Source organism: Equus asinus, chromosome 18 (genome assembly GCF_041296235.1).
Source record: "Equus asinus isolate D_3611 breed Donkey chromosome 18, EquAss-T2T_v2, whole genome shotgun sequence".
NCBI lineage: Eukaryota > Metazoa > Chordata > Mammalia > Perissodactyla > Equidae > Equus > Equus asinus.
Window position 1 is genome coordinate 7,783,304 of NC_091807.1, and position 24,003 is coordinate 7,807,306.

A 24,003-nucleotide genomic window follows, 5' to 3' on the forward strand; every position below is an offset into this window, starting at 1 on the left:
ATGAGTCTGTACTTTTAACAAGATCCCCAAGTGAATCATATACACATGAAAGCTTGAGAAACACCAGAGAGCGGATTAGAGGTGAGAAAGAGGAGAAGAGCACAAAACAGTTAGATATGTTAGTCCAACCGGGAGAGGAAGGCTGCCTGCGTGAGTGACAGCAGAAGGGACGAGAAGACTGACTCGGTATGTTTTAGAGAAGCTGGTTTAGGTTTCTCAAACAGGGAAATGGAGTTTTCGGGAGGCAGGTAGCCACAGGAACCCGGATTTCCCAGAAACGTTTAGGGTTGGAGATACAGATCTGTGGGTCTACTGGGTATCATGCTTCTGAGTTTCAGGCATTGTTTCATATTTTACATACGTTTGCATGGAAAGTAAGATACGCCTTTCTGGAGATTGTCCAAAGTCTTGCACTCTTTCACTTTGCGATCCTTTGTTATTAGACATCTTTCATCAAGTCTTTATGAACCCTTTCACAAAAAATGTTTTGAATGTTTTAAAATTCAAGCACAATGCTGATCAACACTCTTCCTTCCTCACAGCCCCTAGGATTCTCCACACCCCGGTCTTAACTGGGACAGACACCTCAAGCCTCTCGTTTCTAGGTACAAGGCAGTTTGGAAACTCCCTGGTTGGTGGACCCAGTTCTCTCCGTGTACAATTCTATATACTGAAAAAAAGGATCGTTGAGCTCGAAGCCAGTTAATGGGAATGAAAGAAGATGAGGAAGTTTCCAGGCGGGGGAGACTACACAGAGGCCCCATTCTTAAGCCAAGAGGGAGGGAGATTTGCGTTATCACTTCCTTCGTAAGTGGCACAAATTTCGACTTAATGCTCTTCCCTATACCGTTTGTCTCATCAGGGACAGTTTAATCGTTGAAAAGCTTGTGACAGTGATAAACCAAGGCAAAAAGGTCTTTTTTCTTTATTTTGAGGTATGGGAAATTTCCTGCCACGGTTTCAATTCTCCGCCTTTGGTAACCCAGAGAACAGAACCAGGACACTAGAGAACCCGCGGGACGACTCCTGCCGCTTCGGGTTAAATTCCCGAGACAGGGAAGCCCGGGCCAGTGTGGGCTGGGGAGCAGTCCTCATATTCTCAACGGTATCGCTACAGTCACACTAGACTGTTGCCCTCACTGGGAGTTTACTCGATCCGTCGGAAACACCGCCCTAACAGCAACAAATTCGCGGAACTTCCAGAAGAAAGGTCCCTCCCAAGAAAGGCAGCTCAGCCACTCGAAGGGGCTGCCGCCGCGGGAGGCGCCGCAGGCGGACGAGCGGAGGGGCGCCGGCCGGCTCGGGGAGGGCAGGCGGCCGCGCCGGGAGCGGGGCGGCCGGGCCCAGGTGCGCGCGGCGGGCGGGCGCCGCCTCCTCCGCCGGCCGCTCCTCCCCGCCGCGGGGGCAGGGCAGCGCCGCGCTCGCCGCTATAAAGGGCCCCGGGCCGCAGCCGCTCGCCTCGGCGTCCTCGGCTCCGCCCTCGCGCCGGCCACTCCGCGGAGCTCGTTCCCGCTCGGGCCCACTCGAGCGGCTCGGGCCTCGGCTACTCGGGCTGCGGCCGAAGATGGCGGCGCCGGCGGCTCGGGCCGACGGCTCCGACGCGGCGCTGGCGGCGGCTCTGGCGGACGTGCCCGACCTAGGCCGCCTTCTGGAGGTCGACCCGTACCTGAAGCCCTACGCCCCGGACTTCCAGCGCAGGTACCGCCCGGCAGCGCTCGCCCCAGCCCCCGCGCCGCAGAGCCCGACGGCCCGCCTCCCGGCGCAGGCCCCGCCCCTCGAGACCCCGCCCCGCGCCGGCCCCGCCCCCGCGCTGGGAGGGAAGCAGCCTGCGAGGGTGGGCGTCGGGTTGGCTCCTGCCAGCGGGTCCAGAACGTTCGGAGGTGTAGGGGGCAGCTCTGTCCCGGGACTAGGGACCCGAAGCGCGGAGTAAACTTCCTCCGCATCCCCTCCCCGCCCCTCCCCTCCCTTCCCCTCCCTTCCCCTCCCCTCCCCTCCCCGGAAGCAGCGGTTTGCGCCATTGCGCGCGTGCTCGGGCGCCCGGTTCCTCGGGTGCTGATGCTGAGGGCGGGGCCGCCCGCGTGTGTGCTGCGCATTCGGAATTCTCTATTTCATAGCAAATACTGTGGTTTTATATCCAACAGGATTCTTTCAGGCGGCTTTTGTTCTTTCCTTGTTAATATTCTCCCTCTCAGGGAAGATTAAGCCTGTCCTGGTCACTTTTTTTCTCTTTCTCGGGCCAGATGTACAGCACTCTTCGTCGGTGTTCGTCGCTGCCACCCAAGAGGGAGAAAGGCAGGAAAGCCGAACTTCTAGAGGCCGATTTAGGATGCTTTAGCTTTAGTTTGTGCCCTCTCTTGCTGTAGTAAATTGGTTTACCACAATTACGTTGCTGGGATAATAACTAGCAGTCAGCTCAACTTAAAAGGTATAGTTTTTAAGATTAAAGTAGTAGTTATCCTAGTTGCAGCAGTTACATTTGTGAGCTAAGTACACTGTGGTTTAATGCTTTCTGCCCTTTTAGCCAAGTCACTTGAGAATGAAACCTACCGTGGCAACAGAATATACAGTGACATTTTAGTAGCAGAAAACGTCTACTGACAGGAAGTAGGATTGGGGGTAATGAGGCAGGGTTGACTGGAGTTTGAAAAAAAAAAAAATCTTAGGTTCGTAACCTGGCACTGTGACTTACTACTTGTATTCAATTCAGCAACTGTTTGTTAAGGATTTCCCTGTGAAGGAAAAGTGAGGGACATAAAGTCCAGTACAGCATCTCATTCCGGAGCTTGTGTAGCCTAATGAATGGGCCCTCCTCAGAGTGGTCACCTTGAGCCATTGCTCCCTTAATCAGATGATTGGGCCCTTCTATAAACCCTTTGAGAGCAGCGCTGTGAAATTGCTTTCACTTTTACAATATATGCTTTCAAAGGAACTTAGTGAGTAATCTTCAGATTTCAAGGTGGAATTTGATTTAGAATTAGTTAAAAAAGTTCAGAGCAAGAGATGATGGTCAAACTTTTTTGATGTGCTTATTAATGATGACACTAATTTACTTGTATGCTTTGTAGAATGGTGCTTAAGACATTGTGAAAGAAGAGTTGTGGAAATGTTTTGTCTGCGTTTCTCCTCCTCCTTTTTAAAAAATGATCACAAGCAGATAAACATCCCTTGTTAAATGTTTCTTTCATGTAATTCACTTCAGCTCCACTGAGATTGAAGCGTTTATGATCCTCTTTCATGGTTTGTCAAAACTAATGAGAGGGACAAAGGCTAGAATAAAGAAATGGGGACAGTCCAGTGTTCTCGGTGAGAAGGCTGGCTCAATGGGCGCTTGTGCCTTCCTCTGACCTGGATTCTGCTTGTGGCCTTGGTTCTGAGTAATTGCCATTTTCCAGCACACATGTTCCATTTACGCATGTCAAATAGTAATTTGGCGCTTGGCAGCAGTAACTTTTACTGTTAACATTTGAAAAATAAAAATTTCCTCTTTCATAAAGTTTGGTCCTGGTTTCTTTTTCTATTTTCTGTTTATTTCTAATAACCCACTTGGACAGCGTGTCCTTGGCCTAACACAAATATACAACCAGTCAAACATTTAGGTGCAAAGTATGCTTCCTAAGGAGTGAAGAAAATTGAGGGTAGGAACAACAGTGTATAAGAATGATGATGGAGGAGTCAGTTTCTTCTCGTTGATGGATTGACTTATCCTTCCCCAGCCAATACATATTCATTAGAAATTCATTAGAAATTCTCTGTACATTTTGTTGTTCTTGGTTACCCATTCTGTAACTGTAAGACTATTGAATCAAGTGTGAGGGTCAGTAAATTATTCTGTGCCATAAAATAAAAATTTATACATTACTATGTGCGACAGTCCCTGTGAAGTCTTGTTGATTACCTCCTGAGATACCCCTTGGCTCTCCTGCTTTTTTCACTTGTTATTTATACTGCAGTTAGTCTCTGTGATTGTAATTCCAGTATCTTAGTGTTTTAAAACAGGAACGTTGAATTGTCCTGATATTTCATGCCAATGTGAGTCAGGCTGTCATGGCAGTCACTCAAGGATCTAGGCTAATGAAAGCTTCGTTTGGTAACATGCTTCTACAGTGTCAGTGGCAAGGAACAGAGAGCGTGTTGAACTATGCACTGTTTCTGACAGCTTTAGCCTAGTGATGAGCCACTTCTGCTGAGACGTTGTGTTGGCCACTGCAAGTCAAACGTGACTTCTAAACCGTGTGGGTGGAAGAGAGAACTGACATTTGTGAACAGCATGAAGAACGACACAGTTGCAATAACACTTGTCTATACCCTCTGTTTAAAATTTATATAGTACTTTTAGATATATTATGCTATTTAATTTAATCCTCATAACAAAACTGGGAAGCAGAAAAGGTGGGCCTTTTTATTTTTCCTGTTTTAAAGGTGAAGAACCTGAAATTTGGTCAAGTGACTCGCTTAAGTGCACATAGCTAGTTGCCACTGGGATTACTCTTTCTTTGCTAAAACTGTTCTCAAGAAGTTCACAATGACTTCTTGGTAACATCCTGGATATTTCTTTCCTCCTCTTTATCTCTAGCATTGGACATTTTGGACTACTTCTTGGATCTGTGAAGCCATGATACTGTAGCTCTTGCTTTTCTTCCATGATTTCTGGCTGTTTCTCCTCAACCTCTTTCTGACCATTTAATATCTGAAATTCTGAAGGCTCTTCCCTAGGTATGTTTGTGTGTTTCTACTCTGTATACTTTCCCTAGGCATTCTTATCCGTCCCATGGATTCCATCTATGTGCTGAGGCTGCCCACATCTAACTTCACCCCAAATCTCTCTCCTGGTCTTAGTCCTATTTATAAATATCTTCATTTTGATGTCCTATAAGTACAAAATTTAACACGCATAAAACCGAACTTACGTTTTTTCATCCCAAACCTGATTGTCCCTTTATACCTTATTTCAGTGTGGTATCCTCATTTACCAACTGCTCAAGCCTAAACTTATCCATAATTACCCCACCCCTCCTTTCTTCTTACCTCCAACTCCAGTCAGTAGTAGTTTTTCACGTGTGTGTCACTCTGTATCCTGCTGCTATCATTCTGCTCAAGTTGCTAGCATCTCTCACTTGGTTTACAAAAACAGCCTCTGCATGATCCGGTCCCTGTCTGTCTTTTAGCCTCATCTTTGGACTCTCCTTCTCACTCTGTACCATCTAGCCAGGGAGGGCCTAAGGGTAGAGATGCAGCTGGAATGTCTGGGGGCTATTCTATACACTAAAATATCACTAGAATAAATTGAAATCATATCTGTTTTACACTTGTACTCCTTTCTGAAATACTGAAGATTTTCATTTCTTATGTTGTGTAGGCTAAGAAGTTAGGAGTCTAGGAGAATCACTGACTAAAAGGCAGGAGAGATCAAGAACTAGAAACATTTTCTGATCTTTATCAGAAGAGTGACTCTTAGCTTAGTAGAAGTGATTAAGTGAGCCCTTTTCTGCATTTAATTTTTATTAATAGAAAATAATTTTTCTCACCCCATAAAATAGGTTTTACCACATGTTAAAGAATATCAATTTGAAGAGTGCCTGAATGTTTTCCTGTCTTGGATGCTACATGTTTTGGTCTAGCTGTGGGTCCAGCTATGCTTTTGTACGTGCTCTTTCTTCTGCTTGATGTGTACTTTGCTTCTGTCTTGTGAATTTCTACACATGCTTCAAGACACACCTTAGATGTTATGTGCCTTCCCTGACTTCTCCCCATCCTTAAACCTTCTTCCCACCTCTTGTCTACCACTTTGAACACCCCCATCCTGAGAGTCAGCATCTACTGTAAGGTATTGTCTTCCTGCTCTTTTGTGTGCCCCCCTCGATGATTTGCTCCAGTAGATGGACCCTTTGCCCATATTGTTTGCTCACTGTTGTATTCTCAGTCTGTGGAACCACACCTGGCTTATAGGAAACAGTATAGTATTTGAATCAGCAAATGACTGAGTGAATGTCTGCTGACTCTGTTTTTCTCTTTTCTGTGCCAGTGAGTTTCAGGTCAACTCACCTTAAGCTGAAAGTGTTGGGCACGCTTGGATGCATAGACAGAGAAGAAGCAGTAGTTACCAGGAGTTATGAGAATGGGAATATATGTTCAAGTAAAGAGCTGAAGACAACCAGAGAAAACCAAGGAAACTGTTAGTAGTTAGAGACTTCCATACTCCACAGAGACTAAGGTTTAATCACTGAAGGAATTTTCAGTTTGGGAGAGCCTAAGGTCAGATTCTGTGCCCAAGAATGGGAGGAGAGGTTTTTGTGATCCTGAGTGTGTTAAGTATTACAATTAGAGCGAGGTCTCTGTTCCATTATAAATCAAAATAGCTTTTACATTGGTTTCTAATCAGAGCTGGAAAGTAGTTTAGATTTGGTGTATCAGCAACCACACCAAAAATTGATTCTCATAGCACAGAAGTTTTCATAGCTGAATGGTGTACTTTTTTCTCAGCGCCTGGCCAACTTGTGGGCTCTGAAGAAAGTCAAATGTCAATGATTCTAGAAGGCAGGGAGGAACCTGAAGATTACAAGATGTAGCTGGCCTGCTCCTCTATACCAGCAGATTCATTTGCCCTTTGCAGCCGACATGTCTGCTAACTCCACACTCACACCTTGATTCTCTACAGTGATGGGCAAGAGGCTTTGACCTCTTCTCGTTTTCAAAGTGCCTTAAAATGACTCCTTGGAGCATTTTGGTTTCATTTAGGCTCTGGCGCCTGCTGCACCACATCCCGAGAAATGACTCTTTATCTGGTAACTTCTTAGAGGATTCAGTCCAGCTCCCACCAAGCTGGTCCCGGTTAGACAGTGAGATGATAATACCGTTTCTGTGAAATGTGCTATGGTTTTTGACTGATAAGTATATCACGCAGCTGTTATTTGAAAGCATGGATTAAACTTCAATTATACATTTGTAGGTATTAAAGGAAAACATGACAGTGTTTTCATTGGAGAGAATTGCTGCTATCAGGTACCTTTCATTCTAAAGGAAGTTTATTTTTTAGTAAAGAGTAGATTCTCTTCTTGTGGCGATGTCTGCTCATCAATAGGTGCTCCCCACTGTTTTGGATCCAGGGTTCTTTTGTGTTTAGTATCCAAAAGCAGCTCTGTTCTGTTTTGTGTTTAGGGGAACAGGAACCGGTACATTGACAGAAGGTAAAACTCCACATTAAACATATGTTCTTAAACAATCTAGATTCATTAATTTATCATACAGTTCCATTGCAGTTTATTTGACATTGTTTACATTATGGTGACTAACTTGTAAAACTTGATGCATTTTTATGTTTAAGTGATCAAAAGAATTTAGATTCTAAATTTAGTTTCTTTACATGTAAAATGGAAAAAAAGTATGTAAAAATATTGCTGAGTGACCATATTGCAGTGTATAAGAGCAAGACAAGGCTTGAATTTGAGCTCTAGTAAGGGCTAAGCGACTTTGAGTTTGAGAGCAAATTAATCAACCCCTGCAAACGTCAATTTATTCCTATGTAAAATATGGCTAGGACCCAATTTTAGGAATGTCTTGAGGACTAGGAATATATGGAAAGATGCTCAGTAAATAAATAATAGTCATTTAATGATAATGATGTGATTAGCAAATTAACTTTCCATCTCAAATATTAGCTAGAATATTATTTTCAGAAGATTTTCTTATTGTCAGCTTCTTTACTGCTGTATCCTGAAATCAACCGTCAGGTAAATAACATGACCAGAAATTCCCCACAACTCTTCCTTTTGCTGGTTAATGGTGCCTTTACTTTAGGGGGTTCCTTCTTTTTCCCGGTAGAGTGATTGTGTGAATGAAGTGGAGAGGTGGTGATTTTAATCATAATCTAATAGAGAAGGAAAAGAATATGTTTGAACTTTGATCTTTAATTTGGAGAGGAAATGCTAAGGCAGTTGCCAGTTTACCGTAAGCTGAAGGCAAGATGAGTCTCGGATATAATAAGCTCAAAGCTGCCTTTGTTGAGAGAGGTAGGTGCTGGCCTGCAGAAACAGAATCACTCTTCTCTGGATCTCCCTTTTCATTCTTGTCACTTCTTTCATCTGATTGCTGGGTGTTCCTATTCTTGGGCGTCAAACAGCGGCAGGGACTTTCCTCTCCCTGGGCTCTGGATGGTTGGAGGAATGGTCCTACCAAGTCTACTCTAACAGGAATAACTTCAAAAATATGAATAAAAATACACAATAGCAGCTTAAAAGTTTGAAAATGAAAGAATTATCCAGTAGAGTCTGAAAATATAATCAAGTAATAAAAAAAAAAATTTAAATTTTATATCTTGCCTTGTCTTTTATTTTTCCCTCTCTTTTTAAAATTTGAGGATTTCAGTTATTTTCAATATATTTGACTTTGCAATGAGATGTAGAAAACAAAAGAATGGAATATTCATGTGTATTTTAGTAGATCCATTGAAAAATAAATTACAATGAGACATAATCTCTAGGTCTATAAGCTAAAATATGATAATCAGAGACTGAGTCTGCAAATATACTTCTTGTCTAGGTAACTTGAAGTTTTCCAAATATTGGGCAAGTGAGAATTAAATGTTTCCTTTACCAGTGAAATCATTTGTTACTCAATATTATCAGTCTAATTTTTCATTTTCATAAATTATAAGCAACTAGTCACAGGTTATATTTAATTATGAATAACTACATAATACAGATACATCCTCTGTTACAGAAACATAATAGAATCAGTTATGCTTTAGGTCTGTGTAACAGAAAACCCAGCACACCCTCAATTAACAGAAAATCCCACAAACTGAGAGTTATTGAAATAGAAGTTTGTGTTTCTCACAGAGAAAGTGAAGGTGAGAGGTTTAGGCCTTGGCAGGGACTCATTCTTTATCTTTCTCCTCCGTTCTCATTAGCACGTGGTCTTCGTTCTTAGCTTAGAAGATGGCGGGGCACAACTACACGCGATCTTTCCAGCAGGAGCATGTGCTAGCTTGCTATGTGCATTTTAACCAACATATGTTAATTGTTTGTAAACTCCATCTAGTTCTTTCAATTTACAAATTATTGACCAGAACTGTCCCACGGTCATCCTTAGCTGAAAGTGAGCCTGAGTAATCAAGGCTTTTGGTTGCACACACGCCTTCCTGAGATATGTCCTTTTGCCTCACAGCTTCCCAAGGCTCTTTTCCTTGCTCCACAGAGGAGACTGCGTCTGGCGAAAGATGAAAAGTCCCAGTGAGACCGTGTCATAGTTCCCCAACATCACATCTGTGTACAAATCCTTCTGGGCCGAATCCAGACATTTCCACTCCTGGGAGACATCTGGGTCACGGCTTTCACTTTACTGGACCTGATCTATATTTTTTTGGATTCTTTTCCTGGGGAAATATAGAGATTTTTGGCTGCCCTGGTCTAAAATGAGCCAATCTGGTCTCCTTAGCCACCTGGCCCCGCAGCTTGGGAGTACCACTATCTTCTCTTTTTAATTTTACAGATATTTTAAATATGAGAATGTTTTGAAAGGAAATGAGTTTGTCAATTACTAATAATTTTTCCATGTCCTCTTGGCCTCATTAAAAAATGATTTATCTTTAAGTTATTTGAAGAATGTAGTATTTGTGAGGTTAGAGAGAAGAATTAAGTTGAAGATGTCAATTAATTTATGCTCAATCATTAAAATATGAATTGTCTTTTATTATCTAATGACATACAAGCTTATGGGGCTTTGGCATTATACCTTTCTATGCTTTTCTTTTTAAAGTTTAAGATGTGTAACTATTGTTCTTCAGAACATACTTACTACAGATTTTTCATATAAATAGAGGATTTTATCCTCATAGGCAATTTTAACGTGTTGTCTTTCACAATGGGACCAAAGGGGAATTTGTGGAAGAATGCGATTCCTCTTTGATGTCAGAATAGAAGATGGATGATCTGGGGTCATACTACTTTTCTTTCCTAAGACATTATGGGTGTATTATCTGTGATCATTCTATACGACTATGTTTAGAGGTAGTTCATGTTGGTCATTTCTGTGCTTTTTGTTTTGCAGCTCTTATCTTTCTGCATTATAAATCTCTGATCCTTTGGTTTGCTTATTTGTGCAATTTTTTTTTGTTGACAAATGGATGTCTTCTGTCCTCTTGACCATTTCAGTTGGCCGTGCTGTTTGGGTTGTTTAAGTCATACTTGCTGGTGATAGGAGTGTAGTAAAACTAACGGGTCTTCTTTTGCTTCATTTCCCTAAAGTGCCTTTTATTGAAAACCGTGCTATCCATGCAGAATTAGGTAAACTTTTACTCACAAAGACAGCACCTAAGTGGCAAGTACTTAGAATCAAGAGTGTTATAAAAACTGAAGTTTGGTTCTAGCAAGTTCAAAGTACGTTTAAAGTTAGAGGACATTTAAAAATATAGTGAATTTAGAGAATTACAAATTGTGTTAGAAAAATTTTTTTTAAAAACATTATTTTGAAATACTTATAGACTTGCAGGAAGTTGCAAAAGAGTACAGAGAAGGCTCCTGTACAATTTGCCAAGCTTGCCCCAGTGGTAATATCTTGCTTAACTATATTGCAGTATCAAAACCAGCAAATTGACATTCATAGTCTACAGACCTCATTCAGGTTCCACTTTCATTTATTTGTGTGCGTATACTTCTTTACAAATTTATCATAAGTCTATATTAATGTCACCACAGTGAAGATATAGGACTATTCCATCACCAAAGAGGAACTCCTCATTCCTTTATAATTATACTGTCCCCTCTCACTCCATCCCTAACCTTTGGTAAGCACAGATCTATTTTCCATCTCTATAATTTTGTTCATTTTTAGAATGTTATGTAAATTAAATCATCAATATGTAATCTTTGGAGGTTGGCTTTTTTTCACTCAGTCTAATGCTTTTGAGATCTATCCAAGTCACATATATCAATAGTTTTTTCCCTTTTATAGTATTTTGAATAGTATTTCATTGTATGGATATACCACAGTTTGTTTACCCATTCACCTGTTGAAGGACATGTGGATTGTTTCTAGTTTTTGGCTTTTAAAAATAATGCAATAAAGCTAAGATATGAATATTTATGTGTGGGTTTTATTTTTCTCAGAGAAATGACTGCAGGTGTGATTGTTGGGTCATATGCAAATGTATGTATAGTTTTATACGAAATTTCCAAACTGTTTTCCATAATGGCTGTACCAGAAGTGTATGAGGGTTCCAGTTTATCTGCATCCTTGTCAGCATTTGGTTTTGTCACTTTTTAAATTTTAGCTGTTCTAATAAGTGTATAGTGATAGACCATTGAGGTTTTTAATTTGCATTTTTCCGATAGCTAGTTATATTGGAAATCTTTTAAAGTGTTATTTGCCATCTGTATATCCTCTGGGGAAATGTCTGTTCATGTCTTTTGTCCATTTTTTAACTGGATTGACTTTTCCTTTTTTAACCTTTGAATTTTGAGACTTCTTTATATATTACAGATACAAGTCCTTTGCAGATATTTAGTTTGCAAATATTTTCTCCCAGTCTGTATCTTACCTTTTCATCTTCTAAACAGTCTTTCACAGAGCAGAACTTTTTAATTTTGGTCTTCAATTTATTGATTGTTTTTGTTGTATGGATCATGCTTTTGTTGTCACGTATGAGAGTTCTTTGCCTAGCTCTAGGGTCTAAAGATTGCCTCGAATGTTTTTCCTGGAAGTTTTATTGTTTCACATTTTACCCTTAAGTCTGTGACCCATTTTAAGTTAATTTTTGTATAAGGTTTGAGGTTTAGGTTGAGGTTCATTTTATTGCCTATGGATAATTTGATTCCCCCCTTTTTTTTTTAGTGAGGAAGATTGGCCCTAAGCTAACGTCTCTTGCCAGTCTTCCTCTTTTTGCTTGAGGAAGATTGTCCCTGAGCTAACATCCGTGCCAATCTTCCTCTATTTTGTATGTGGGATGCCACCACAGCATGGCTTGATGAGCAGTGGGTAGGTCTGCACCTGGGATCTGAACCCATGAACCCCAGGCTGCTGAAGCAGAGCGCACAAACTTAACCACTACACCACTGGGCCTGCCCCTATTTGATTCCTTTTTAGGATCATAAACTGACAGACTTGTACTGGGGAGCCACCTGACCAAAATTAAATTAGTTTTTAGTCAGATTTCACTGAGATATGTGAATGATAACAATTTTACATAAACTATAGATTGTTGAAAGCAGTGGGAACTAGTTAACCTGTCAGTTTCTTATTTCTAAGATCTTATTTTAACTTTTCATTATCATTATAAGACAGTCTCAAAACTTTAGGAAGCAAGGGAAGAATAATTTGTGAAATATACAATAATTCATTCCCAAGTAGATACCTCATGTTGAGTTCTTTTAGTTTTAATTTTCATATTTTTCTATTATGTCATAGCATTACTTTATTGATTTATATTCCAATCATGTGTAGATATTAATCTATATAGTAGATTGAACCTATAATTTTAATTTGACTTTTTAAGGTTTTTCCTATTTTTTACTTATACTTAGAACTCACTCATTTGTCAGTGTTATATATTCTTCAGTTCTACTTTATAAAAAATATTTCTTTTAAAAACAAGTTTCATTCATTTTGTCTGTTTACTTGACTTAAATGATGAGTAAGTCTCCAAAATAGTTTTGTGTTATACTCTCCTTTATACGAATGAATTTGTTAAATCTTACCTAAAGTAATGTCAGTATTTCCTAAGATTAGTTGCTTTTCATCCAGTTGAAATTAGCCTGGGTTTAGTTCAGTCTCAATCTTTACTTGGATGTGTGTCAGGATTCTGTGTGCTGTTAATATATTAGAAATCAGAGTGTGTCCATTTCCAGAAAGAAATTGGTTAGATGTTAAGAGATGGAAGTTGTTAGTACATTTATTGGGCAAAACTTGGAAAATTTTTGAAGAAGATAGCTAAAAATTTACCCACCTAATGCAAAAGTAAAGTGGAATCTTTGAGGATTTGTTCCTTCCACAGTGCTTACTCATTATGATGAGTTAGATAATAAACGCCCAAAAGGGACTTCTGCCAACTCTCCTGATAATAAATTCTCATCATCATCACAGTAATACTGATTATTACTACAATTTACGTGTATGTTGTTTTATGTGCATTGGGTCTGAGCTCTGCATTTCTGAGAGGCTCCCAGGTCATGCTGATGCTGCTGTTTCACAGCTAATGTTTTGATTAGCAAAGCATGGCATGGTCCCAGCCTCAGTTTAAAACTGAGTTAGTATTGGACCAAATTTTATTTTGTAAATATTTGTTGTATGTTCTGATTTTTTGAAAATAAGTGATCCATATATACTAATATAGTTAACCAGATAATTTAATTTTTTAATGGTCACAATGATTTTTCTACTTGTAGGTAAAAGGGGTTTTATTTTAGCATTATCAAAGTTGCTTTTTCTTACATCTGCATTGTGAGTTTCGTGGTTGCCTATGAGTCTTTAGGACAAGATACAAAAGAGGACTACATAGAGAAAATTATTCCCCTGACTGGTGTTCCAGGGGATACAAGGGCATCTAGTCACAGGCTGTTTCATTAATGTACTTATTTAGCAAACTATTTTCGACATCCTCTTTGTCCAGTCATTTTTCTATGTGCTAGCAGAACAAATATGAGTAAGGTAGGCTTCCTACCTGACGGGAGCTCAAACTGGGGAGATGCACAAGTAAATGCTGTTATAGTGAATATTTGTGCATGAAATTCAGTGTGGGAAGGATGAAAGCATGCCCTGTTCTGTTAGGGAAGAAGTTCATTTGAATTGCCTTAAATTCTGGAAGTTATTTCTCCATAAAAGGAGGACTGAGTCTTGAAGAATGTGGACAAAGTCTGTGAGACTCGTTTTTGGAAAAAGTCAAAGAAATTGATAGTTAAGACATTAATCTTCGTTAAAACTATAGACCTTTACACAGCTTTTGTTGCTTTTAAATGAAAGTTTAGTTGCAAAAATGGTTCGGTTGCAATATGTGCTTGTGTAAGAATTGCCACATTGTGTAAGAACTGAAACCTCTAAAATAGTTTATAAATTATGTTTGATATATCAGTATGTTTCTTTATAGTAGATAAGCCCATTTTGGAAGAGATTGTGTGCTGTTTTTAGAGGCAATTCCTAGGTAAGTTAAGGGCATTTCTTCCTGAATGAATCAGGGGGACATTTTCATGAGTGCCACCCAGTGGAGAGGGTCCCAGAAATGTGAACAAATACTGAATGTCCCCTGCTGACCCCACTCTAAGTGTCTCACCTAGATCAACGCTATCCAACAGAAATATAATATGAGCCACATAGGGGCCGGCCTGGTGGCGCAGGGGTTAAGCACGCATATTCTGCTTTGGTGGCCCTGGGTTCGCCGATTCGGATCCTGGGTGCGGACATGGCACCACTTGGCATGCCATGCTGTGGTAGGCATCCCACGTATAAAGTAGAGGAAGATGGGCACAGATGTTAGCTCAGGGTCAGTCTTCCTCAGCGAAAAGAGGAGGATTGGCAGCAGTTAGTTCAGGGCTAATCTTCCTCAAAAAAAAAAAAAAAAGGAGCCACATATGTAATTTGAAGTTTTCTAGTAGCCACATGAAAAAAGGTAAAAAGAAACTGATAAAATGAATTTCATAATATATATTTATTTAACCTAGTGTTTTCAAAATATTATTGTTTCAACATGTGATTAAAAAAATGATATCACATTTGTTTGTCATACTGAGTCTGGAATCTGATGTGTATGTGCTTACAGCACATCTTAATTGGGACTGGCCATGTTTCCAGTGCTCAATAACCACATGTGGCTAGTGGCCACAATGTTGGAGAGTGCAGGTTTAGATTAACTATTTGGTAGAGAGCTTTTATAGAAAGAGTTGATATGACCTGTAAAGACATTGAAAGGGGAGATTGAGGAGGGGGAAAGGTTCAGTCAGCTCTCTGTTCATGACAGAAGAAAGTAGACTCATAGAGATTCTGATTTTGCCTAAGAGAGGGAGTCAGCAATTACTGACCCGTGACTGTTTATCATACTTGAAGAGAAATAAATGGATGGTGTCTTAAATGTCAACATGGAGTTATGCCACATGCTTAATTAACTGGGGCTAACTAGGTAGCCACATTTTCCCCAAGTTAATTGGCATGTCTCTTCCACATTGCCCTTTTCACTGAGGTGATTCTTATTTATATCATATTTTTGTATGCTAAATGCATTACATCTGTCCCATAAAGCAAAAACAAACTCAAAACAAAACATGGGTCAGCCAAGGTAAATCTGGTCCTTCGTGATAAAGTGACTGAGATCAGGTGGCTATTCTGTGCTCTAATAGCCTTAGACCTTTTGGGGTGTGCCAACCTCCTTTTGACCCAGCCCAAATAGCAGCTGTTCCTAACTGTTGCCCCGAGCATCTTGCTTTAGCGACTCATTATGACTTGCATTATTCCTGAGTTGGTCTCTGCTTGTAAGAGAGGAGAGTTGGACGGATTGCTCCTGGATCGCTGTTCAAACTGTCCACAGTGTTGTGGATGTGTGTACGTGCATGAACACATGTGCGTCTTATGCCCTTTTCATGATTTGCTTTTATTTCCTCTAGATGGTAGTTTCTTCAGTGTTTATGCTTTTTATTTGTTTTGCACCTACTCACTCTGCATACTTAATAGTTACCCTTGTAATAATAGTTAAAAACATTACCGTTTATAAAAGTATTCGCCCTCAAGAGCTGTCAGTCACATTCTTCCTGTGGAATGCTCTTTTCTTTCTCTCTTTAGTGTTGTGTTTTCCACACTGTAGCTGCTCAGTACATGCTGACTCACTGAGCATCCCTGGGATGCTGGATGTGTGTTTCGAAGTTAAGAAGAGAAGAATATGTTTAGGGAACACATTATTGTCTTTCAGGTGTTTTCCATAGAGCTTAGGGTAGAGGTTTGTGCTCAAGAGGTGCTTTGCAAATAGATATTGACTGGGGGTCTGGTCCGACTTGTTCTGTAATATTAGAAATATAGAAATATTTATTACCGTAGTTGTTGGAGGGTCCCTGGAAACGCTTGGAAGTAATTCTTCTACCGTGTAGTGGCCTGTGGGGGGCAAAACCTCTCTCGCATACAGCTTAACCTTTCTCGTGTCTAATACTACTCAGGAAGAAGATTGTAATTTCTTCATTGTGCTTTTATCAGGTTGCTGTTCCCAATGCAGTTAGTGTAATTTTTCATTTCCTAACAGTCCTCGGGCAATTCTGTTTAACATGCTTTCTATTTCAGAACATTCTCCTATTTAAAAAACTTCTTTTGCCTCAAGCCTAACATGCTTTTCCAGCCAGGCCAGTAGTAATTTCTATCCTTGCTGGCGTCATTCACCTTCCCTGTTAAAATTCTGTCTGGATTTCCCAGGAATGTCTTTTTTTGTGTTTATGGCATAGCAGACGCTGGGATGCCTATGCTTTCTATTTGTTGAAATTACTTTGGTTCACAGAAATAGTTCATTTTTATTACTATGCAGAAGACAGGCAAAGTTTTAATTTTTATTTCAAATCTGTTTGAGTTTTCTACATTGTAAACCAGACTTTATTTTCTTAATGAATAGAATTTTGACTTTCCACCTGAACTTTTAAAGTCGTCCACAAAGTTTCCTTGAGCAATAGTATTCATACTAGGATGAGAGACTGTTTCGCTTTTGCTGATTTAAAAAAAAGGGCATTCAGGTTCATTTAATAGGTGGCACATTCCCTTTTTAAGGCGGCATCTGAAAAGTGAATGAAACAAATTATCTAGATTGCCATCCCGAGTGATCATGAATTAGTCTTGATTTTGATTTGAGATAAGACAGTGTTCTAAGCTGAGGCTCTTGAGGCTGCTTTTGGGTCTCAATTTGGTAATAATGACATTCTCGAGAGCAATTTAGGTTTTTAATGGGGAAAGTCTGGTAAACAGAGGTGTGTAATGGAAAAGCCCTTGTTCTCTTATCCTTGGCCACTTCTGGCTTATGCCGAGGTAGATTTTGAAACATCTATTATAATATCAACATTTTCAGGAGATTCTAGGGACTGTCTAGAGGCCTAGGGCTCAACTAAAATTAGAACTCTGGCTCTGCTATAAATATGTATTATACATTTGTATCATATATGTTATGTGTGTGTTCATGTGTATATAAATGGCTTTTGTATCATGTCTTAGTTGGAATAAATGTTTTCCTATTCATTGTGCTATTTGTATACAAACAGCAGAAAATGGGAGTTTTCCTCTCTTTGGGGATAGTCATCTTGGTGTTAAAAAGGAGAAAGGAAGCATGCTTCTTTTTTGGGTTATAGTTTGCATTTTAAATTTCGTTGCTGTTCCTCTCAACTTCCATCTGTGTTGACATTTGGGAATTTTGTCGTTGCTCTTTCTCGAGTAGAGTGGAAAAGCTTAAAACAGAATTTACACTTTTAAATACAACGGAGGCTCTATCACATCATGATTCATTCCAGGTCTGAATACTTCTTCTTTGGCTTAAAAAAAAAAAATCAAACATTTTGTTGAGCAAAATGTTTCTCAAGCTTATGACGCTACTGATTATTATGCATTATTAACAACCATTTTTGCATTAATGCAAAGTTCAGGCTGAAAATACAATGATAAATATTAAAATTTTAGGCACTTAATGTTTTATGGCATCAAAGAAATGTTTCATATAGATGTATTGTTAGTTAATTGCTATTTACTAATGACATTCACTTTACTTTTTAATTAAGATTCATTTATAACCTAGGAAATAGTAAAATGTGAATAAGCCGCAAATAGCTGGATTTAGTGCTGTATGACTTCTGTTGGCTCTATACTCTGTTTTCTTTTTTTTAACTTTCTGAATCCCAGTCCATTGGCATTTTGTGTGTTGGAGAATGTGTGTGTGTGTGAGAAAGAGAGATGTCGTGTGTATATGTGTGTGTGTGTGTGTGTGTGTGTGTGAGAGAGATGTCTTCGCTGAATAATTAGTGGCCTAGACCTCAGCCCAGTTGGGGCGGGTTTGGCTGATTGATTCCTGCTGTAGTCCGTCTGGACTGCTGTAACAGAACACCATAGGTTGGGCGGCTTAAACAGCAGAAATTTATTTCTCACAATTCTGGAGGCTGGCAATTCCAAGATCGAGCCACTGGCAGATCCAGTGTCTGGTGAGGGCATTCTTCCTGGTTTGCAGAGGTCTGTCTTGTATCTTCACTTGGCAGAGAGGAAAGGGAAGCAGCAAGCTTGCTCTAGTCTCTCCTGTAAGAGCACTGATCCCATTCATGAGGGCTGCCCTCTCACGACCTAATCACCTCCCACCTCCCAATACCATCACACTGGGGTTAGGATTTCCACATACGAATTTTGGGAGTGCACAAACATTTAGTCCCTGACAATTCCCTAAGGATCTTTCCAGCTGTTAGTGTTTGTGTTGGATTCTTTTTGATAAAATTAGTTTCTAGATTTTAAACAAATTGTGTGTGTGTGGGCACACACGCGTGTGTTTTCCAGTGCTCTTAGGCAATACGTGAGCGGGTCCTTCTAATTTCCTTCTGCAGCCATGAGACTAGTGATCATTTAACAGAGGAATTGCTTTTAATGACAAGGACTACATGATTTAAATTAGGGAGTGGTAGATTTTTGGGGCCACTGTTTTTTTTTGAGGAAGATTAGCCCTCAGCTAACTACTGCCAGTCCTCCTCTTTTTGCTGAGGAAGCCTGGCTCTGAGCTAACATCCGTGCCCATCTTCCTCTAGTTTATACGTGGGACGCCTACCACAGCATGGCTGCCAAGCAGTGCCATGTCCGCACCCGGGATCCGAACCAGCGAACCCGGGGCCGCCGAGAAGCGGAACGTGCGAACTTAACCGCTGCGCCACCGGGCCGGCCCCTTGGGGCCACTATTTTTAACTACTGTGAAAGGCAAAAAAGAAATAGTGCAAGTCTCCAAAAATTTATCTTCAAATTGGAAAGAGTGAGACCATTAAATTTTCCAGGGTTCCTGGGAAGCAAGGCAGAGGCCTGGTTATAGGCAGATATAATTCATTCAGTGGTTAGCATGAGAAGGAATAGTTAAGCTATTTATTTCCTTAAGAGCATTTACTGCATTTTAGATTTTGTTATAAGAAGTAATAATAAATACAGTGCTAACTCTGGACTGAACAGATACAAGTGGTTGTCATACCACCAATTAAGCATTCATTTTCATAACGTTTTTGACAAGACTCTAAGCCATTTCTTTTCACCCTCCTCCTTGCCTAGTCATCAGAAATCTGCAAGCATGCTTAACTTATAAAGAATGAAAGGATGCAAATAATTTATACCAGATTTCTTTGTGTTGTATTGTGATGTTTCTGCGTAGCACTATGTAGTGGAATTGGTGTACGTTAGTGAGTGTATTAATAAGGAAGAATTTGTTTCTTAAGTGAATGCATACATGAAGTGTAGAGACCCCACAATGTAATTTCTATATAATCTTAATAAAAGCTAGCTTTGGAGTAATTTGGGAGACAAATATACATTCATTAGATATTGGCCATATTTTCATGGTAACTGAGCCTTTTATCCTATTTCCGTTCCTCCTGTTGGCGTTCCCTCGGTTCCATTTCCATTCTACGACCTTTAGTTGATTTTCTGACTGGTCAGCTAACTAGAGGTAAAGTGATAACAGCTGATAATAACTTATGTTATACTCATATATTACATATATTTAAATGATGGTGTTTGCAGGCTGATTTAAGATCAATCATCTGGGAATTTATGAGAGTTTCAACTGTGAATGGGAGGATTTTTTTTTTAAAGCGGTATCCACCCATATGTAATGCTGGCCCTTAAGAAAAGCCAAAACAAAATAAACAAAAACCAAAACTTACAATCATGACCTACCTGGTCACAGGTTAGAACAAAGCTAAGATCTAATTATTCTTTTCTTAGTAAATACACAAGGCAGAAGAGAACTGTGAGGGAGGGAGATTGCTGCAGTAACTAGCAGAAGGCCACATGGTAGGGCCTGGAATTGAATGTGGGGAGTATAAGATAGCTAAAGTCATTATATTTTGCTTTCTCTCTCAAACAATGCAAATAGCCAAGAATAGTGCCTGTGGATCACCTGTGGGTCTTGTTAAAATGCAGATGTAGTAGGTCTAGGGTGGGGCTTGTGAATTTGCATTTTGGAAAGTTTCCAGGTGATGCTGCTGGACCACAATTTGAGTAGCAGGGTCAGTAATGCCTGAAGTTGCTCATTGTATTCACTGTAACAACCCCCTCCCCCTAGGAGTATCACTTTCTTCCTTTCTTTTTCTTTTCTTTCTTTTTTTTGGCCTTAGTTGACAAAACATATTTACCTATGTTTTCAATGGAATCATAGTCTTTTAATTTGTTATAAAAATCCTAATTTCTTGTTTTTCTCCTGTAGTGTTTGTAATGCATAAAAATGCATTATCGCCAGTGAAATTCTTGCAAATCTTTCAGCTCAGGTTAATTTTGTGCTTTTATCTCTATTTTACAATTAAGGAGCTTGTGCTGTTGCTACCGTGAATGACTCATCTAAGATGGTAGAAATTTCTCTCTGTAAGGGCTTAACTCAGTCTAGTCATCTTCACATTGTGTGAAAATATCGCATGTTAGAACAAACAGATATTCTAGTGATCATTTCAGTAGAAGTCGCCTTGCTTGTTTCAAAGCACCTTCCTTATGTTTCTCGGGGGTTTTTTGCCTGTGGAAGAAAATTAACATGTCAGGTTTTCACCGTACCTGAATCATGATTTAGACTTTCAATTAGGAAATCATTCATTTTTGCATCCAGCTTTTCTTAACATCATCCAGCATCTGATACATCTATGTCCACAAATCCAGAACAGGAAATGACTTTTGTAATCCACTGGAGAAAGTTAATGCAAGAAAATATATGTTAGCAAGATGCTCTAGAAGGGATCGTTACCAAGGGAGTTTTGTACATTTTACAAAGGGGAGGAAGTGCACATAATGATTAAGAACATGGATTTTGGGGTGAGATTAACTGTCAATTTTGGCTCTGCCTTGGGACTTCTTTTTATTTTACTGAGCCACAGTTTCTTCATATGTGAAAATGAGGGGGAAAAAATACTTACGTGCCAGAGTTCTGAGGATTAATTTTTGTGGGAAGATGCATTTAAGGCCTTCAGCATTGTTGCCTGGCAGATACTGAATACTGAAATAAGTAGTATCCAATGTTAATATTATTTCATACCACGTTTTCTTGGAGCTAAGACAAAATTCAAGTGTGAGTTAGAAAAAAGTGGAAAAGTCTAGGTTAAATAAATACCCTGCAATATGTAATAGTTAATTTTTATTTTTAATTGTTTTTATGGGCTATCGAAAGGAAGTATAGAAACTTAAGCAAAAGTCATGCCTAATTTATCTAATGTTTGGATATGTGTTTATAGTTAAAAACAAAAATAAGAAAATTAGCAGAAATATTTTCTAAAAGGAGTTGAAGAGATAAATCAGTCTTCAAGGGATGACAAGCCAAGGTAAAATTGGCTTAACCCATTTGAGAAGCCTCATGGAAAAGACTCAAGTCAATAATGAAAACACTCTCAATAAAATCAAGTCAGCTGGAAAGTCAGTGTGACCACATTATTGTGTTGCCTACACAATTGATGGACAGAGTTAACTACTTTATTTTTCTATTAAGGAAAGCCGGATGCTTAGATCCAAACTCTCCTGAAACAGGCATTAACTCACTCAGGATTTACCAGACAGTATCTTAGGTTCTAGAAGGTGTGCTTCTGTCTTTTGTTCTTGAGCAATTACTGCGTAGTTGGAGGTAACAAGAATAATCCAGTGATAAACACTAGTATGCAAAACTTACCTGATAACCAAGATGTAAATAAATTCCTAGTTCTAGGAGGCATGTATCCAGAAATTTTTGATGAGCTTCATATGAAATATTTTGTTTAAAATACAGAAACTGGCTTATTGATAGGTTGACAGTATATGTATGTTGCAGTAGTTAAAAAGCTGAGGCTTGGGTCACTTGGCCTATGTTCACATCCCAGCTCCCTAACTTATTAATTAGGTGACATGAATAAGTTATTCAACTTCCTTAGCCTTTAATTTTTTATTCTGTAGCATGGGGATAATAATACCAGCTTTATCAAGATTTTGTGAGGATTAAATGAGATAACCCTTGTCAAGACTATCTGTTTAGAAGTAAGTGCTCATTAAATATTATTGATGGTTATAAGGAGATATGGATGATAAAGCGATCTTAGGAATTACATTCCAGTGTATAGAATTTTTATGGTGCGATAAGCGATCTTAGGAAATACATTCCAGTGTATAGAGTTTTTATGGTGCAATAAGGACAAAACTCATAATCATACCCGATCCCTAAAAGTTTGAATTTTTCTCTAGATTTCTCTCCTCCACCCACTACTGTAGTTTTAAATCAGTGCTTTCCAATATAATTTTCATAAATATTATTCAGTCATAAAAAATGAGGAAATCCTGCCATTTGCAACAACATGCATGGAACTCGAAGGCATTGTGCTAAGTGAAACAAGTTGCACGGAGAAAGACAAATACTGTATGATATCCTTTATAAGGGAATCTAAAACAAACAAACAAACTGATAGAAAAACAGACTAGACTTGTGGTTACCAGAGACGGAAGTTGAGGGCAGGGGGAATTGGAAGAAGATGGTGAAAAGGTACAAACTTCCAGTTATAAGGTAAAGAAGTACCAGAGATGCAATGTACGGCATGATAACTGTAGTTAACAGTGCCGTGTGATATATAGGAAAGTTGTTAAGAGTAAATTATGAGTTCCCATCACAAGGAGAAATTTTTTTTCTTTTCTTTTTATTGTGTCTATTTGAGACGATGGCTGTTAGCCGAACCTATTGTGATAATCATTTCACAATACATGTAAATCGAGCCATCATGCTGTATGCCTTAAACTTACACAGTGATCTGTTTCCGTTATTTCTCAATAAAACTGGAGGAAAAAAGGCATACAAATAAAAGGCTTAGTTTTTAATTTACATTCAAAAGATATAAAAATACTGTGTACAATTGCTATGAAAGTTTATAAATGCTTCCTCTCAATTTCAATACTGACCTTGTCATGGACCAGTGATAAACAGTTGGCAGCTGAGCACTGCTTTAAGTATCATGTATATAGTAATTTACTTCAAAATTCGTATCTATACCCCAATCCTTTCTCTGACCTTTAGATTCACACTTTCCATATTTGGAGCTGACCCTCTGTCTCTTTTGGGTAAATAGCATTACATATCTACCCAGTAGAAATCTCTATTGTCATTGATTCCTCTCTTTCCTACCCTCCCCATCAGTCCATCATTTGTGTCCTATTGAATCTTACCATTGTTTTACATCTCTAGTGCTAACACTCTATTCAAAGGCACCATCAATGTCTGATCCAATTTGGAACTGGACTTCCTGCTTCTACTTTCCACCCCTCCTTCATTCTTTATATATCTACAAAAATTTTTCTAACAAAGTAAGCTTGTTTATAACCTTTAGTGTCTTTGTGTTTTAATTACACTCTCCTTGGCTGAATGGTGTGTAACAAAACATTTTCAGTGTTAGGAGGCAATTGCAGCATTCCAGGTAGGTGATATGGTAGCTTTGATTGGGGTGGTGGTTGTATAAATGGAAAAAATAATACTGATTTGAGATATTGCCAAGTATTAAAATCAATATGAATAAACCAGAGGCACAGAGACCATTTATAGGTTCTAAAGGGCAAGGAATACTGTTCTTCTTGGGATCTACCTGTATGCCTCTCAATTCCTTCAGGCTCATAACTGAGTCAGATCTTAGCCTTCCACAGGGATGACTGGCATATCAGCTAGCAAGCTAATTTGTGTCCACAGCAACCCAGAAGTAATGTACTGGGTTGAATTCTAAGGAAAGTAGACTAAGGAAGATGGAACATACTGATAGGAGTATACTTAGTTCAGATTGAGCCAGATTTATTGATGTGAGTGTTCTTAACAAGAATCTGGATTTAATGTGTTAGCTCGAGCATCTGCAA

At 39.3% G+C, this 24,003-nt stretch overlaps 1 protein-coding gene across 1 annotated transcript in view; it reads left to right on the plus strand.

Moving 5' to 3' along the window:
• The first annotated feature begins 1,336 nt into the window (after positions 1-1,336).
• The window catches only part of GBE1 (1,4-alpha-glucan branching enzyme 1), a 265,131-nt gene continuing 242,464 nt past the window's right edge, over positions 1,337-24,003 (plus strand). Inside the window, exon 1 of the mRNA XM_070488680.1 lies at positions 1,337-1,698. Within this exon, the coding sequence (XP_070344781.1) occupies positions 1,565-1,698 (134 nt within the window). The 5' untranslated portion in view covers positions 1,337-1,564. The remainder of the gene's footprint in view (positions 1,699-24,003) is intronic.